This window comes from Etheostoma spectabile, unplaced genomic scaffold (assembly GCF_008692095.1).
Source record: "Etheostoma spectabile isolate EspeVRDwgs_2016 unplaced genomic scaffold, UIUC_Espe_1.0 scaffold00010164, whole genome shotgun sequence".
Classification (NCBI taxonomy): domain Eukaryota; kingdom Metazoa; phylum Chordata; class Actinopteri; order Perciformes; family Percidae; genus Etheostoma; species Etheostoma spectabile.
In genome coordinates this window covers 1-15504 of record NW_022603804.1, presented here as the reverse complement: position 1 = coordinate 15504, position 15504 = coordinate 1, and the positions used below count along the sequence as shown (strand labels likewise).

The following is a 15504-nucleotide window of genomic DNA, read 5'->3' as shown; positions in this document are numbered from 1 at the left end:
CCGTTCTATAATAGATTATCTATAATCTGCTCTATAATAGATTATAGAACGGTCTAGACCCGTACTATCATAGATTATAGAGGTGGTCTAGACCGCTCTATAATCTATTATAGAACAAGTCTAGACCGCTCTATAATAGATTATAGAGCTGGTCTAGACCACTCTATAATTTACATATAGAGCAGGTCTAGACCAGCTCTATAATCTATTATAGAGTGGTCTAGACCTGCTCTATCTGTAAATTATAGAGCGGTCTAGACCTGCTCTACCTGTAAATTATAGAGCGTGGTCTAGACCTGCTCTATCTGTAGATATAGAGAGGTCTAGACCTGCTCTATCTGTAGATTATAGACGGTCTAGACCTGCTCTATCTGTAATTATAGAGCGGTCTAGACCTGCCTATCTGTAAATTATAGAGCGGTCTAGACCTCTCTATCTGTAAACATAGAGTGGTCTAGACCTGCTCTATCTGTAATTATAGAGAGGTCTAGACCTGCTCTATCTGTAAATTATAGAGCGTGGTCTAGAACCTGCTCTATCTGTAGATTATAGAGAGGTCTAGACCGCTCTATCTGTAAATTATAGAGCGGTCTAGACCTGCTCTATCTGTAATTATAGAGAGGTCTAGACCTGCTCTACTGTAAATTATAGAGAGTCTAGACCTGCTCTATCTGTAAATTATAGAGAGGTCTAGACCGCTCTATAATAGATTATAGAGCAGTCTAGACCTGCTCTATCTGTAGATTATAGAGCAGGTCTAGACCACTCTATAATCTATTATAGAACAGGTCTAGACCTGTAATATAATCTATTATAGAGCGTGTGTATTCTGACTACAATCTGAGTAGTAATTAATAGTCAATAATTGTCACAAACAGTTAATTGATAAGGAAATTTTAAACAAAGATGTTTCCCATTACACTCTGGTCCCAGATCCCAGATCTGCTTAATATTTGAGTCGTTCTGAGGGCAAATACCTTTGATTCATAGGACATTTAAAAACTCGGTGGAACTGATGTTTTGACATTGTCCGCCATTTTATCGAGAGAGCAACTAATCCACTCATTGAGAAAAGAATCAACAGATGAATCATGAATGAAAACAGTCATCTGGAGAAGTTCTGACTGCACGGAGGAGAATGAAATCTGACAAACAAGAGCAAACCTGTGGGTGAGAAGAAGCCGCTGGAGTTAAATTAAATTAAATACATAAGATATGAGTCCAATAAAAACTAAAAACGGGACATGAACACGTCAAATGTTCTTCTCTCGACATTCATCACACAACGAGGCCCGTGGAGATCGCAACTAAATGACGGGACAGAATTTGTAGCTTTGGGTCTTTATTTTTTTTAACAAATTCCCTCTTTTTGTTTCCATCTACCCCCCGAGCTGCACTCGGACTCGAGCCCCTGCAGCTGCTCCACAGAGTCCTGTTTCCATCGGAGCTTTTAATCGTCGCCAGCTCGCGTCTCAGTTCATTTTCTCACAATCAAATACTCACATGTTTCGCTCTCATTCGCAGCGAGAGTTCAGAGTTCAGCAAAGAAAGGATCATTTGTGCTGAAACTGAATTATAGAGAGGTCTAGACCTGCTCTATAATTTACAGATAGAATGGTCTAGACCTGCTCTATCTGTAAATTATAGAGTGGTGTAGACCTGCTCTATCTGTAGATTATAGAGTGGTCTAGACCTGCTCTATCTGTAGATTATAGAGCAGTCTAGACCTGCTCTATCTGTAGATTATAGAGCGGTCTAGACCTGCTCTATCTGTAGATAATAGACCAGGTCTAGACCTGCTCTATCTGTAGATTATAGACCAGGTCTAGACCTGCTCTATCTGTAGATTATAGAGCGGTCTAGACCTGCTCCATCTGTAAATTATAGAGCGGTCTAGACCTGCTCCATCTGTAAATTATAGAGCGGTCTAGACCTGCTCCATCTGTAAATTATAGAGCGGTCTAGACCTGCTCTATCTTTAAATTATAGAGCGGTCTAGACCTGCTCTATCTGTAAATTATAGAGCGGTCTAGACCTGCTCTATCTGTAAATTATAGAGCGGTTTAGACCTGCTCTATCTGTAAATTATAGAGCGGTCTAGACCTGCTCTATCTGTAAATTATAGAGCGGTCTAGACCTGCTCTATCTGTAAATTATAGAGCGGTCTAGACCTGCTCTATCTGTAAATTATAGAGCAGTCTAGACCTGCTCTATCTGTAGATTATAGAGTGGTCTAGACCTGCTCTATCTGTAGATAATAGACCAGGTCTAGACCTGCTCTATCTGTGAATTATAGAGCAGTCTAGACCTGCTCTATCTGTAAATTATAGAGCGGTCTAGACCTGCTCTATCTGTAAATTATAGAGCGGTCTAGACCTGCTCTATCTGTGAATTATAGAGCAGTCTAGACCTGCTCTATCTGTAAATTATAGAGTGGTCTAGACCTGCTCTATCTGTAAATTATAGAGTGGTCTAGACCTGCTCTATCTGTAAATTATAGAGTGGTCTAGACCTGCTCTATCTGTAGATTATAGAGTGGTCTAGACCTGCTCTATCTGTAGATAATAGACCAGGTCTAGACCTGCTCTATCTGTAGATTATAGAGACGCTGTCTTAACAACGCTGCACACCCCGCACTTCGCGGAGAATACAAACAACAGGAACGAATAAGAACGAAAGAAGAAAAGAGACCAAAAAACCGCACGCGAGCGGGAAAGAAACAAAAAACACACCAGAGCTCAGCAAAGAAAAGATAATTTGTGCTGAAACCGATCCATTAATTTAAGCCAATACTAACAATAAGATCGGCTCTGGACTGGCTCTACAACTCCAACAACTAAAAACTCTTTCAATATAAAAACATGTAAACCCGTTCCGGGGGTCACGGCCATTCAATTCTCAATTTAAAACATTTTTGGGCTAAAATGCCACAAGAAAAACAAAAGACACTAGAAGGCAGAAGGGTATATTACAACAGCTTCTCAGCGTTTGTAAGTTGCGAGTGATTGCACCATTAGTTTAACAAGGTGCACATGAACACACCATGGAGGCCCGTCGGAGGACCCCGGCTTGATCTACCGCCAAGCTAACGTTACCATGTGTCTTTAGCTGCAGGCTACCGCCAAGCTAACGTTACCATGTGTCTTTAGCTGCAGGCTACCGCCAAGCTAAAGTTACCATGTGACTTTAGCTGCAGGCTACCGCCAAGCTAAAGTTACCATGTGACTTTAGCTGCAGGCTACCGCCAAGCTAACGTTACCATGTGACTTTAGCTGCAGGCTACCGCCAAGCTAAAGTTACCATGTGACTTTAGCTGCAGGCTACCGCCAAGCTAAAGTTACCATGTGACTTTAGCTGCAGGCTACCGCCAAGCTAACGTTACCATGTGTCTTTAGCTGCAGGCTACCGCCAAGCTAAAGTTACCATGTGTCTTTAGCTGCAGGCTACCGCCAAGCTAAAGTTACCATGTGTCTTTAGCTGCATGCTACCAGCTACATGCGCAAGTAGTTGGGTGTGGAGAGAGAAGAAAACACTAGGGTAATTAGGGTAATCGCCAATCCTGCTTCTGATTTTGATCGACAAAATGGAAATAGATTTGCGATTTGGATCCAAATCGTGACAGCCGTAGAACATGAGCCTTAACTGGAAAAAAAACCCTTCTTCAAACACGTCGACTGATCCCAGCAGGACAATTTAACTCAGAATTTCCCATCGATGAGAGAAGTCAGACGAAGCTGTAAACCAAGCGTCACACAGCGGATCTCAGCTTCCGGTGTATCTCAGGCTTTTAAGATATCTGGCTGTAATACCAATCACTATGTCTACCCATAAGCTAACGCTAGTTACCCTGTCTGTAGCCATATGCTACCAGCCGGTAAGCTACGCTGGGTGTGTGTGTTTTCCTTCAAACGGGTGTGAAGTAGGCAAATATAGAGAAAAATACACCCGGGGGGAAATCACCGATCCTGCTTTTGAATTCAAAATGAAAAGCTAATTCTGAGCTTTTTTCGCTATAAATGTCAAATCGAGACACCCCTAGAACCTAAACTTGGATTTGAAAACCCTTTTCGTCTCTTTAAGCATGTAGAATAATCACAGCAGGGTAATTTAATTCAGAATGTCCCATAAATGTCCCATAAAGAAGTCTGATGAAGCTGTGAACTCATAACAAAACGCTAGTAGTCGTCGAACGGGTCGACTCTGTGTCTGTGGCTTTGCGTGGAGGAGGGGGGTCTCGATCTGGGACCGGCCCAGTCCTGCTCTCGCCTGTCGTGGCCGTTGGACTCGCTGGCCCAGCGTGCCGAGTAACGGGGGAGGGACGGAGGGGGACCAGGATCTCTCCGTCTGTCCTCTGGCAGACGGGACGGCGGCCACCTCTCGTGTTCCGGTGGGGGGTACCTGGATCCTGTCTGGGGCGGGGACAGATATCTGGATCCTGTCTGGGTCGGGGACAGATATCTGGATCCCGTCTCCTCCCCTGGAAGACATCTGGACTCGTCTGAGCGAGGCGGTCTCCTCCACTCGCTGTCGGCATGAGGGGCCGTCCACCGGTACGGGCTGAGATGCACCGCCGGCGCCCCCCATGGAGCCATTAACGGCGGACTGGGAAGAAGGCCGCGGCCCCCGTTAGGATGGTGGTTGTGGTGCGGGCGCTGGATTGTTTCCCTCGGAGAGAAAGACCTGCTGAAGGAGAGACAGACCCAGATGTTAGACCCACGGTTGTCATAGTAAACAAAAAATTAAGATAAGTATAGGCGACAATCTTAAACTCAATTTTTAGCCGCCAAGAGGCTGAGTAGGGGAAAAACTAAATGTATCTGTAAATTATAGAGTCGGTCTAGACCTGCTCTATCTGTAAATTATAGAGTCGGTCTAGACCTGCTCTATCTGTAAATTATAGAGTCGGTCTAGACCTGCTCTATCTGTAAATTATAGAGTCGGTCTAGACCTGCTCTATCTGTAAATTATAGAGTCGGTCTAGACCTGCTCTATCTGTAAATTATAGAGTCGGTCTAGACCTGCTCTATCTGTAAATTATAGAGTGGTCTAGACCTGCTCTATCTGTAAATTATAGAGTGGTCTAGACCTGCTCTATCTGTAAATTATAGATTGGTCTAGACCTGCTCTATCTGTAAATTATAGAGCGGTCTAGACCTGCTCTATCTGTAAATTATAGATTGGTCTAGACCTGCTCTATCTGTAAATTATAGAGTGGTCTAGACCTGCTCTATCTGTGGATTATAGAGTGGTGTAGACCTGCTCTATCTGTAAATTATAGAGTGGTCTAGACCTGCTCTATCTGTAAATTATAGAGCGGTCTAGACCTGCTCTATCTGTAAATTATAGAGTGGTGTAGACCTGCTCTATCTGTAAATTATAGAGCGGTCTAGACCTGCTCTATCTGTAAATTATAGAGTGGTCTAGACCTGCTCTATCTGTAAATTATAGAGTGGTCTAGACCTGCTCCATCTGTAAATTATAGAGAGGTCTAGACCTGCTCCATCTGTAAATTATAGAGAGGTCTAGACCTGCTCCATCTGTAAATTATAGAGAGGTCTAGACCTGCTCTACCTGTAAATTATAGAGCGGTCTGGACCTACTAGGCCTCGGGGAAGACCCAGGACTAGGTGGAGGGATTATAGCTCGAACCTGGCCTGGGAACGCCTCGGGACCCCATAGTCAGAGCTAAGAGTTGATGTGGCTCGGGAAAGGGAAGTTTGGGGTCCCCTGCTCGAGCTGCTGCCCCCGAGACCCAATACCGGATAAGCGGACGAAGAATGAGGGATGTCCAATTTGGCTTTTAAATTTTTTTTTTTTATTAATTACCCAATTTCAATAGTTAGTTATGACGTTTTCAGGTGTACTGACTTAACCTTTGAGCTCAGCTTTATGGATACGCAGTATTTGAAGATACCCCCAAGAAACGACATCACAATAGGCAGAAACACCGACGCACTGGGCCGCTTCTCGTCCCTACCTTCGGCGCCGGGAGGCTTTGGAGCGCGGCCGCCTCTCGTCCCGGCCGTCGGGGTCCGACGGGGCGTGGCTCGGCCGCTGGGCGGCGAGGCCTCTCATTGGCTCCTGCTCCGACTCCTCCATCCCCACGTTACTGTTGAAAACACATCACAAAGGGACGGACCAATAAACAACTAGGGCTGGGCAATATACCGACATTATCTCAATATCGTGATATGAGACTTGATATCGTCTTAGAGTTCGGATACCGGGATATGACATATATATATATATATATATATATATATATATATATATTTTCCTGGTTTTAAACGCTGCATTACAGTAAAGTGATGTCATTTTCCAAACTTACCGGACTGTTCCAGCTGTTCTATTATTTATAATATATAAAAAGTCATAGTATAGTATGTTGAAAAGTCAAAAAACATCATAGTATATTAGTATACTATATCGAAAAAATATAAATATATTAAAAAGTCGTAAAAAGTCATAGTGTAGTATGTCAAAAAAAATTCATTAAAAGTTATAGTATAGCATTTTTTTAAAAAGTCATAAAAATTTATGGCGGAAAAAGATTTATGTAAAAGAATAAAATCATAATTCATAGTCTAGTATGTCGAAAGAAGGTTGAAAAATACAAAAGTTACTCAATGAGTAGGACAGACCATAACCATGGTCCATAGACTAAACACAACACTGGAAGTAGATGTGTTCACCTCCTCTTTGGCCCCCGTTGCAGGTCCTCCAGATAGTTCTGCCTCTCCACCGCGTGGCCCCGCGACGCGTTGAACACTGACAACAAAACCAGATCCCAGATGTTTCACTTTGGTTCTGAAATGAGCCCAACACACGTTAAATAAGGAAGAAGAAGAAGAAGAAGATCAGCACTCACACTCAACGGCTTCTTTAGGATCCATCCCATCCACATCGATCAGATACCTGCAGGTGTGACACACACAAACATCTGGATGAGTCTTCATGTACAGACCCCAGACTCAAACATCTGGATGATTCTTCATGAACAGACCTCAGACTCAAACATCTGGATGATTCTTCATGTACAGACCACAGAGACTCAAACATCTGGATGATTCTTCATGTACAGACCACAGACTCAAACATCTGGATGATTCTTCATGTACAGACCCCAGACTCAAACATCTGTATGATTCTTCATGTACAGACTCCAACATCTGTGTGAGTCTTCATGTACAGACCCCAGACTCAAACATCTGGATGAGTCTTCATGTACAGACCCCAGACTCAAACATCTGGATGAGTCTTCATGTACAGACCCCAGACTCAAACATCTGGATGAGTCTTCATGTACAGACCCCAGACTCAAACATCTGGATGAGTCTTCATGTACAGACCCCAGACTCAAACATCTGGATGAGTCTTCATGTACAGACCCCAGACTCAAACATCTGGATGATTCTTCATGTACAGACCACAGACTCAAACATCTGGATGATTCTTCATGTACAGACCCCAGACTCAAACATCTGGATGATTCTTCATGTACAGACCCCAGACTCAAACATCTGGATGAGTCTTCATGTACAGACCACAGACTCAAACATCTGGATGAGTCTTCATGTACAGACCACAGACTCAAACATCTGGATGATTCTTCATGTACAGACCCCAGACTCAAACATCTGTATGAGTCTTCATGTACAGACTCCAACATCTGTGTGAGTCTTCATGTACAGACCCCAGACTCAAACATCTGGATGAGTCTTCATGTACAGACCCCAGACTCAAACATCTGGATGAGTCTTCATGTACAGACCCCAGACTCAAACATCTGGATGAGTCTTCATGTACAGACCCCAGACTCAAACATCTGGATGATTCTTCATGTACAGACCACAGACTCAAACATCTGGATGATTCTTCATGTACAGACCCCAGACTCAAACATCTGGATGATTCTTCATGTACAGACCCCAGACTCAAACATCTGGATGAGTCTTCATGTACAGACCACAGACTCAAACATCTGGATGAGTCTTCATGTACAGACCACAGACTCAAACATCTGGATGATTCTTCATGTACAGACCCCAGACTCAAACATCTGTATGAGTCTTCATGTACAGACTCCAACATCTGTGTGAGTCTTCATGTACAGACCCCAGACTCAAACATCTGGATGAGTCTTCATGTACAGACCCCAGACTCAAACATCTGGATGAGTCTTCATGTACAGACCCCAGACTCAAACATCTGGATGAGTCTTCATGTACAGACCACAGACTCAAACATCTGGATGATTCTTCATGTACAGACCCCAGACTCAAACATCTGGATGATTCTTCATGTACAGACCCCAGACTCAAACATCTGTATGAGTCTTCATGTACAGACCACAGACTCAAACATCTGGATGATTCTTCATGTACAGACCCCAGACTCAAACATCTGTATGAGTCTTCATGTACAGACCACAGACTCAAACATCTGGATGATTCTTCATGTACAGACCACAGACTCAAACATCTGGATGATTCTTCATGTACAGACCACAGACTCAAACATCTGGATGAGTCTTCATGTACAGACCACAGAGAGTCAAACATCTGGATGATTCTTCATGTAAAGACCAGAGACTCAAACATCTGGATGAGTCTTCACGTACAGACCCCAGACTCAAACATCTGGATGAGTCTTCATGAACAGACCCCAGACTCAAACATCTGTATGAGTCTTCATGTACAGACCACAGACTCAAACATCTGGATGAGTCTTCATGTACAGACCACAGAGAGTCAAACATCTGGATGATTCTTCATGTAAAGACCAGAGACTCAAACATCTGGATGAGTCTTCACGTACAGACCACAGAGAGTCAAACATCTGGATGATTCTTCATGTAAAGACCAGAGACTCAAACATCTGGATGAGTCTTCACGTACAGACTCCAACATCCGTGTGAGTCTTCATGTACAGACCCCAGACTCAAACATCTGGATGATTCTTCATGTACAGACCCCAGACTCAAACATCTGGATGATTCTTCATGTACAGACCCCAGACTCAAACATCTGTATGAGTCTTCATGTACAGACCACAGACTCAAACATCTGGATGAGTCTTCATGTACAGACCACAGACTCAAACATCTGGATGATTCTTCATGTACAGACCCCAGACTCAAACATCTGTATGAGTCTTCATGTACAGACTCCAACATCTGTGTGAGTCTTCATGTACAGACTCCAACATCTGTGTGAGTCTTCATGTACAGACCCCAGACTCAAACATCTGGATGATTCTTCATGTACAGACCCCAGACTCAAACATCTGGATGATTCTTCATGTACAGACCCCAGACTCAAACATCTGGATGAGTCTTCATGTACAGACCCCAGACTCAAACATCTGTATGAGTCTTCATGTACAGACCACAGACTCAAACATCTGGATGATTCTTCATGTACAGACCACAGACTCAAACATCTGGATGATTCTTCATGTACAGACCACAGACTCAAACATCTGGATGAGTCTTCATGTACAGACCACAGAGAGTCAAACATCTGGATGATTCTTCATGTAAAGACCAGAGACTCAAACATCTGGATGAGTCTTCACGTACAGACCCCAGACTCAAACATCTGGATGAGTCTTCATGAACAGACCCCAGACTCAAACATCTGGATGATTCTTCATGAACAGACCTCAGACTCAAACATCTGGATGATTCTTCATGTACAGACCACAGAGACTCAAACATCTGTATGATTCTTCATATAAAGACCACAGACTCAAACATCTGGATGATTCTCCATGTACAGACCAGACTCAAACATCTGGATGATTCTTCATGTACAGACCACAGACTCAAACATCTGTGTGAGTCTTCATGTACAGACCACAGACTCAAACATCTGGATGATTCCTCATGTACAGACCACAGACTCAAACATCTGGATGATTCTTCATGTACAGACCCCAGACTCAAACATCTGGATGAGTCTTCATGTACAGACCACAGAGAGTCAAACATCTGGAAGATTCTTCATGTAAAGACCAGAGACTCAAACATCTGGATGAGTCTTCACGTACAGACCCCAGACTCAAACATCTGGATGAGTCTTCATGAACAGACCCCAGACTCAAACATCTGGATGATTCTTCATGAACAGACCTCAGACTCAAACATCTGGATGATTCTTCATGTACAGACCACAGAGACTCAAACATCTGGATGATTCTTCATGTACAGACCACAGACTCAAACTTCTGGATGATTCTTCATGTACAGACCACAGACTCAAACATCTGTATGATTCTTCATGTACAGACCACAGACTCAAACATCTGTATGATTCTTCATGTACAGACCACAGACTCAAACATCTGTATGATTCTTCTGAAGCTGAAGTTAAAGAGAGGATGGCTTCTACACACTGACAATGATCCTAAACACACCTCAACATCCACGGTGGATTACATCAAGAGGCGTGAACTGCAGGTTTTGCCATGGCCTTCACAATCTCCAGACCTCAACCTAATGTAAATCTATGGTAGACTTTAAAGGAGCAGAAACCTCAAAGAACTGGAAGACTTCTGGAAGAAGAACGGGCGAAGATCCCTCAAACAAGGATTAAGACTCTTGCTGGCTACAAGGGGGGGGGGGTACAAGGTCTTAACTCTGCGGGGGGGTGGGTGGGGGGGTACAAGGTCTTAACTCTGCAGGGGCCCAAACTGTTGCAGACACCATTCTTTTGTTTTCTGTTATTTTTAAAGTGTAAATGATGAAATAAAATGTAACTTGTTGTGACATATTATACAAATGTGTAATCTGTCATTTGATGCTTTTTGGGAGATTTTTCCATCTTTTCTTGGCTTCTTTCTGCACATTAATACACATCTTTACCTGGGGGGGGGGGCCCCAAACTTTCGAGCCCCAGAGCACGTTAATGAGGAGAAATGTACGTCTGTGTTCAACGTGGATGCGTTGCCAGGCAACCTGCTTGCCTGTACTTCAGGTTTCTTCTTCTCTACGTCTGGCTCACTCCCAGATCATTCTGTGTGTGCGTCCCCTGGTGTTTCAGAGACTACTGTACCAGACAACACATCAACGCGTCCATCTACAGGGGACCGCGCTCGGGTGTACCCGGCGCCTTAAACACACTTAAGCACTCGGAGTGTGTGTGTGGATGCGTCGCTGCGTACACACACACACCTGCAGATCAGGTAGCCGGTGCGGTTGAGTCCGTGGGTGCAGTGGACCCCGATCAGCTCGTCTGGAACGGGACACAGGGATCAGTTTTAGTTTTTACACTTTGGTTAACGTCATCAGGGTCAAAATAAGGGTTTATTGCCACGATAAATACACACTATATATACATATTGAGGGCAGAATTTGCAGAGAGTATATAGTCAGTGTGTCCTCCGTGTTGGTGATGTAGTGGCGGATCGCCACGGCAACATTTCTGCCGCCACGGTGTCAGAAATAAGGCCGACGCACAATGTGTGTGGCTGCCTTTTAAATGATCCTGCTGTGTGTGTGTGTGTCTGTCTCTGAGTGTATTTGTGTGTGTGTGTGTCTGTTTCCGAGTGTATTTGTGTGTGTCTGTCTGTCTCTGAGTGTATTTGTGCGTCTGTGTGTGTGTGTGTGACTGTCTGAGTGTATGTGTGTGTGTGTGTGTGTCTGTCTCTGAGTGTATTTGTTTGTGTGTGACTGTCTCTGAGTGTATTTGTGTGTGTGTGTGTGACTGTCTGAGTGTATTTGTGTGTGCGTATGTGCGTCTGTGTGTGACAGTCTCTGGGTGTATTTGTGTGTGCGTATGTGCGTCTGTGTGTGACTGTCTCTGGGTGTATTTGTGTGTGCGTATGTGCGTCTGTGTGTGACTGTCTCTGGGTGTATTTGTGTGTGCGTATGTGCGTCTGTGTGTGACTGTCTCTGAGTGTATTTGTGTGTGTGGTGGTGACTGTCTGAGTGTATTTGTGTGTGCGTATGTGCGTCTGTGTGTGACTGTCTGAGTGTATTTGTGTGTGCGTATGTGCGTCTGTGTGTGACTGTCTCTGAGTGTATTTGTGTGTGTGTGTGTGACTGTCTCTGAGTGTATTTGTGTATGTGTGTGTGTCTGTTTCCGAGTGTATTTGTGCGTCTGTGTGTGTGTGTGACTGTCTCTGAGTGTATTTGTGTGTGTGTGTGTGTGTCTGTCTCTGAGTGTATTTGTTTGTGTGTGACTGTCTCTGAGTGTATTTGTGTGTGTGTGTGTGACTGTCTGAGTGTATTTGTGTGTGCGTATGTGCGTCTGTGTGTGACTGTCTCTGAGTGTATTTGTGTGTGTGTGTGTGTGTGACTGTCTCTGAGTGTATTTGTGTATGTGTGTGTGTCTGTTTCCGAGTGTATTTGTGCGTCTGTGTGTGTGTGTGTGTGACTGTCTCTGAGTGTATTTGTGTGTGTGTGTGTGTCTGTCTCTGAGTGTATTTGTGTGTGTGTGTGTGATTGTCTGAGTGTATTTGTGTGTGCGTATGTGCGTCTGTGTGTGACTGTCTCTGGGTGTATTTGTGTGTGCGTATGTGCGTCTGTGTGTGACTGTCTCTGCGTGTATTTGTGTGTGCGTATGTGCGTCTGTGTGTGTGTGAGATCATTCTGTTGATGCCTTGCTCGGCCCGGTGTCTCACCGTTGTCGGCGTTCTCCCGGAGGAACCTGCGTACGGCGCGTTTGAAGCTCAGGATGGTGTCGTCTCCGGGGACCTCGTGTCCGGCTGTGAGGATCTTCACAAACAGCAGCGAGTCGGGGACGTCCTGCACACACAACACAGCGGCGTTCAGCCCCCCCGTCCTCACACTACCAGAACCACAAGCACCAGGACCTGGGATCGGGCGTCAAGAACCGGTTCCAGCTAGGCCGGCACCGTTTAGCTAACGATTTAGTTTTTAACCCTCACGTTGTCCTCATGTTGTCCTCATGTTGTCCTCATGTTGTCTTCACGTTGTCCTCACGTTGTCCTCATGTTGTCCTCATGTTGTCCTCATGTTGTCTTCACGTTGTCCTCATGCTGTCTTCACGTTGTCCTCATGTTGTCTTCATGTTGTCTTCATGTTGTCCTCATGTTGTCTTCACGTTGTCCTCATGTTGTCTTCATGTTGTCTTCATGTTGTCCTCATGTTGTCTTCATGTTGTCCTCATGTTATCTTCATTTTGTCTTCATGTTGTCCTCATGTTGTCTTCACGTTGTCCTCATGTTGTCCTCATGTTGTCTTCACGTTGTCCTCATGTTGTCCTCATGTTATCTTCATGTTGCCCTCGTGTTGCCCTCATGTTGTCCCATATCCACATCCTGTCCTACACATCCCGTCCCATACATCATGTCCCGCACACCCTGTCCCACACATCCCGTCCCACACATCCTGTCCCACACATCTGTCCCACACATCCCGTCCCACACATCTGTCCCGCACATCCTGTCCCGCACATCTGTCCCACACATCCCGTCCCGCACATCTGTCCCACACATCTGTCCCACACATCCTGTCCCACACACCCTGTCCCACACATCCTGTCCTACACATCATGTCCCACACACCCTGTCCCTCTTTTCTGTGAAAAAAAGCACGTGACCCGTTTCAACTCCAGCGCTCAAAGAATGGGACACGAGAATCGAAAGGAAGAATCAGGATTGTTAAAAACAAAACAATGACCAACCCTTATTAATGTGTGTGTGTGTGTGTGTGTGTTACCTGTAGTGTGTGGTGTGTGGTTGTGTGTGTGGTGTGTTACCTGTAGTGTGTGTGTGTGTGTTGTGTGTGTGTGTTACCTGTTGTGTGTGTTGTTGTTACCTGTAGTGTGTGTGTGTGTGTGGGGTGTGTGTGTGTGTGTGTTACCTGTAGTGTGTGTGTGTGTGTGTGTTGTGTGTGTGTTACCTGTAGTGTGTGTGTGTGTGTGGTGTGTGTTACCTGTAGTGTGTGTGTGTGTGTGTGTGGTGTGTGTGTTACCTGTAGTGTGTGTTGTGTGTGTGTGTGGTGTGTTACCTGTAGTGTGTGTGTGTGTGTGTGTGTGTGTGTGTGTGTTTACCTGTAGTGTGTGGTGTGTGTGTGTGTGTTACCTGTAGTGTGTGTGTGTGTGTGTGTGTGTGTGTGTGTGTGTGTTACCTGTATGTGTGTGTGGGTGTGTGTGTGTGTTACCTGTAGTGTGTGTGTGTGTGTGTTTACCTGTAGTGTGTGTGTGTGTGTTACCTGTAGGTGTGTGTGTGTTACTGTAGTGTGTGTTACCTGTAGTGTGTGTGTGTGGTGTGTGTGTGTGTGTTACCTGTAGTGTGTGTGTGTGTGTGTGTTACCTGTATGTGTGTGTGTGTGTGTGTATGTGTATGTGTATGTGTGTGTGTGTGTGTGTTACCTGTAGTGTGTGTGTGTGTGTGTGTGTGTGTTACCTTAGTGTGTGTGTGTGTGTGTTACTGTAGTGTGTGTGTGTGTGTGGTTACCTGTAGTGTGTGTGTTGGGGTGTTTACTGTAGTGTGTGTGTGTGTTACCTGTAGTGGTGTGTGTGTGTGTGTGTGTGTTACCTGTAGTGTGTGTGTGTGTGTTGTGTGCTACCTGTAGTGTGTGTGTGTGTGTGTGTGTTGTGTGTTACCTGTAGTGGTGTGTGTGTGTGTGTGTGTGTTACCTGTAGTGTGTGTGTGTGTGTGTGTTACTGTAGTGTGTGTTGTGTGTGTGTGGTGTGTGTGTGTGTGGTTACCTGCAGTGTGTGTGTGTGTGTGGTGTGTGTTACCTTAGTGTGTGTGGTGTGTGTGTGTGTGTGTGGGTGTTTACCTGTAGTGTGTGTGGGTTGTGTGTGTGTGTGTTACCTGCAGATGTGTGTCTGTGTGTGTGTGTGTGTTACCTGTAGTGTGTGTGTGTGTGTGTGTGTGTGTGTTACCTGTAGTGGTTGTGTGTGTGTGTGTGTTACTTACCTGTAGTGTGGTGTGTGTGTGGTGTTACCTGTAGTGTGTGTGTGTGTGTGTGTGTGTTACCTGTAGTGTGTGTGTGTGTCTGTGTGTGTGTGTTGTGTGTGTGTGTTACCTGCAGTGTGTGTGTGTGTGTGTGTGTGTGTTGTTACCTTAGTGTGTGGGTGTGTGTGTGTGTACCTGTAGTGTTGTGTGTGTTGTGTGTGTGTGTGTGTGTTACCTGCAGAGTGTGTGTCTGTGTGTGTGGTGTGTGTGTGTGTTACCTGTAGTGTGTGTGTGTGTGGGGTGTGTGTGTGTGGTGTGTTACCTGTAGTGTGTGTGTGTGTGTGTGTGTTACCTGTAGTGTGTGTGTGTGTGTGTGTGTGTGTGTTACCTGCAGAGTGTGTGTCTGTGTGTGTGTGTGTGTTACTGTAGTGTGTGTGTGTGTGTGTGTGTGTACCTGTAGTGTGTGTGTGTGGTGTGTGTGTGTGTGTGTTACCTGCGTGTGTGTGTGTGTGTGTGTGTGTTACCTGTATGTGTGTGTGTGTGTGGTGTGTGTTACCTGCAGAGTGTAGTAGCGCGTGGTGAAGGTCAGGTCGATGATCAGACCAGCCGCTGCTGCTCGGTGCTCAGCGCGTC

General features: G+C 45.0%; 1 protein-coding gene across 1 annotated transcript; it reads right to left on the bottom strand.

Annotated features, from left to right (window-relative positions):
* Positions 1–2731: 2731 nt before the first annotated feature.
* LOC116679290 (RNA/RNP complex-1-interacting phosphatase-like) lies at positions 2732–15501 on the bottom strand (the record flags this gene model as incomplete). Its single annotated transcript, XM_032508968.1, is given in 8 exon segments — positions 2732–4683; positions 5978–6109; positions 6693–6768; positions 6869–6915; positions 11174–11234; positions 12625–12748; positions 15428–15477; positions 15480–15501. Coding segments are annotated over 8 exon segments (1020 nt in total), but the record flags the coding sequence as incomplete, so codon positions are not given.
* Positions 15502–15504: the final 3 nt, after the last annotated feature.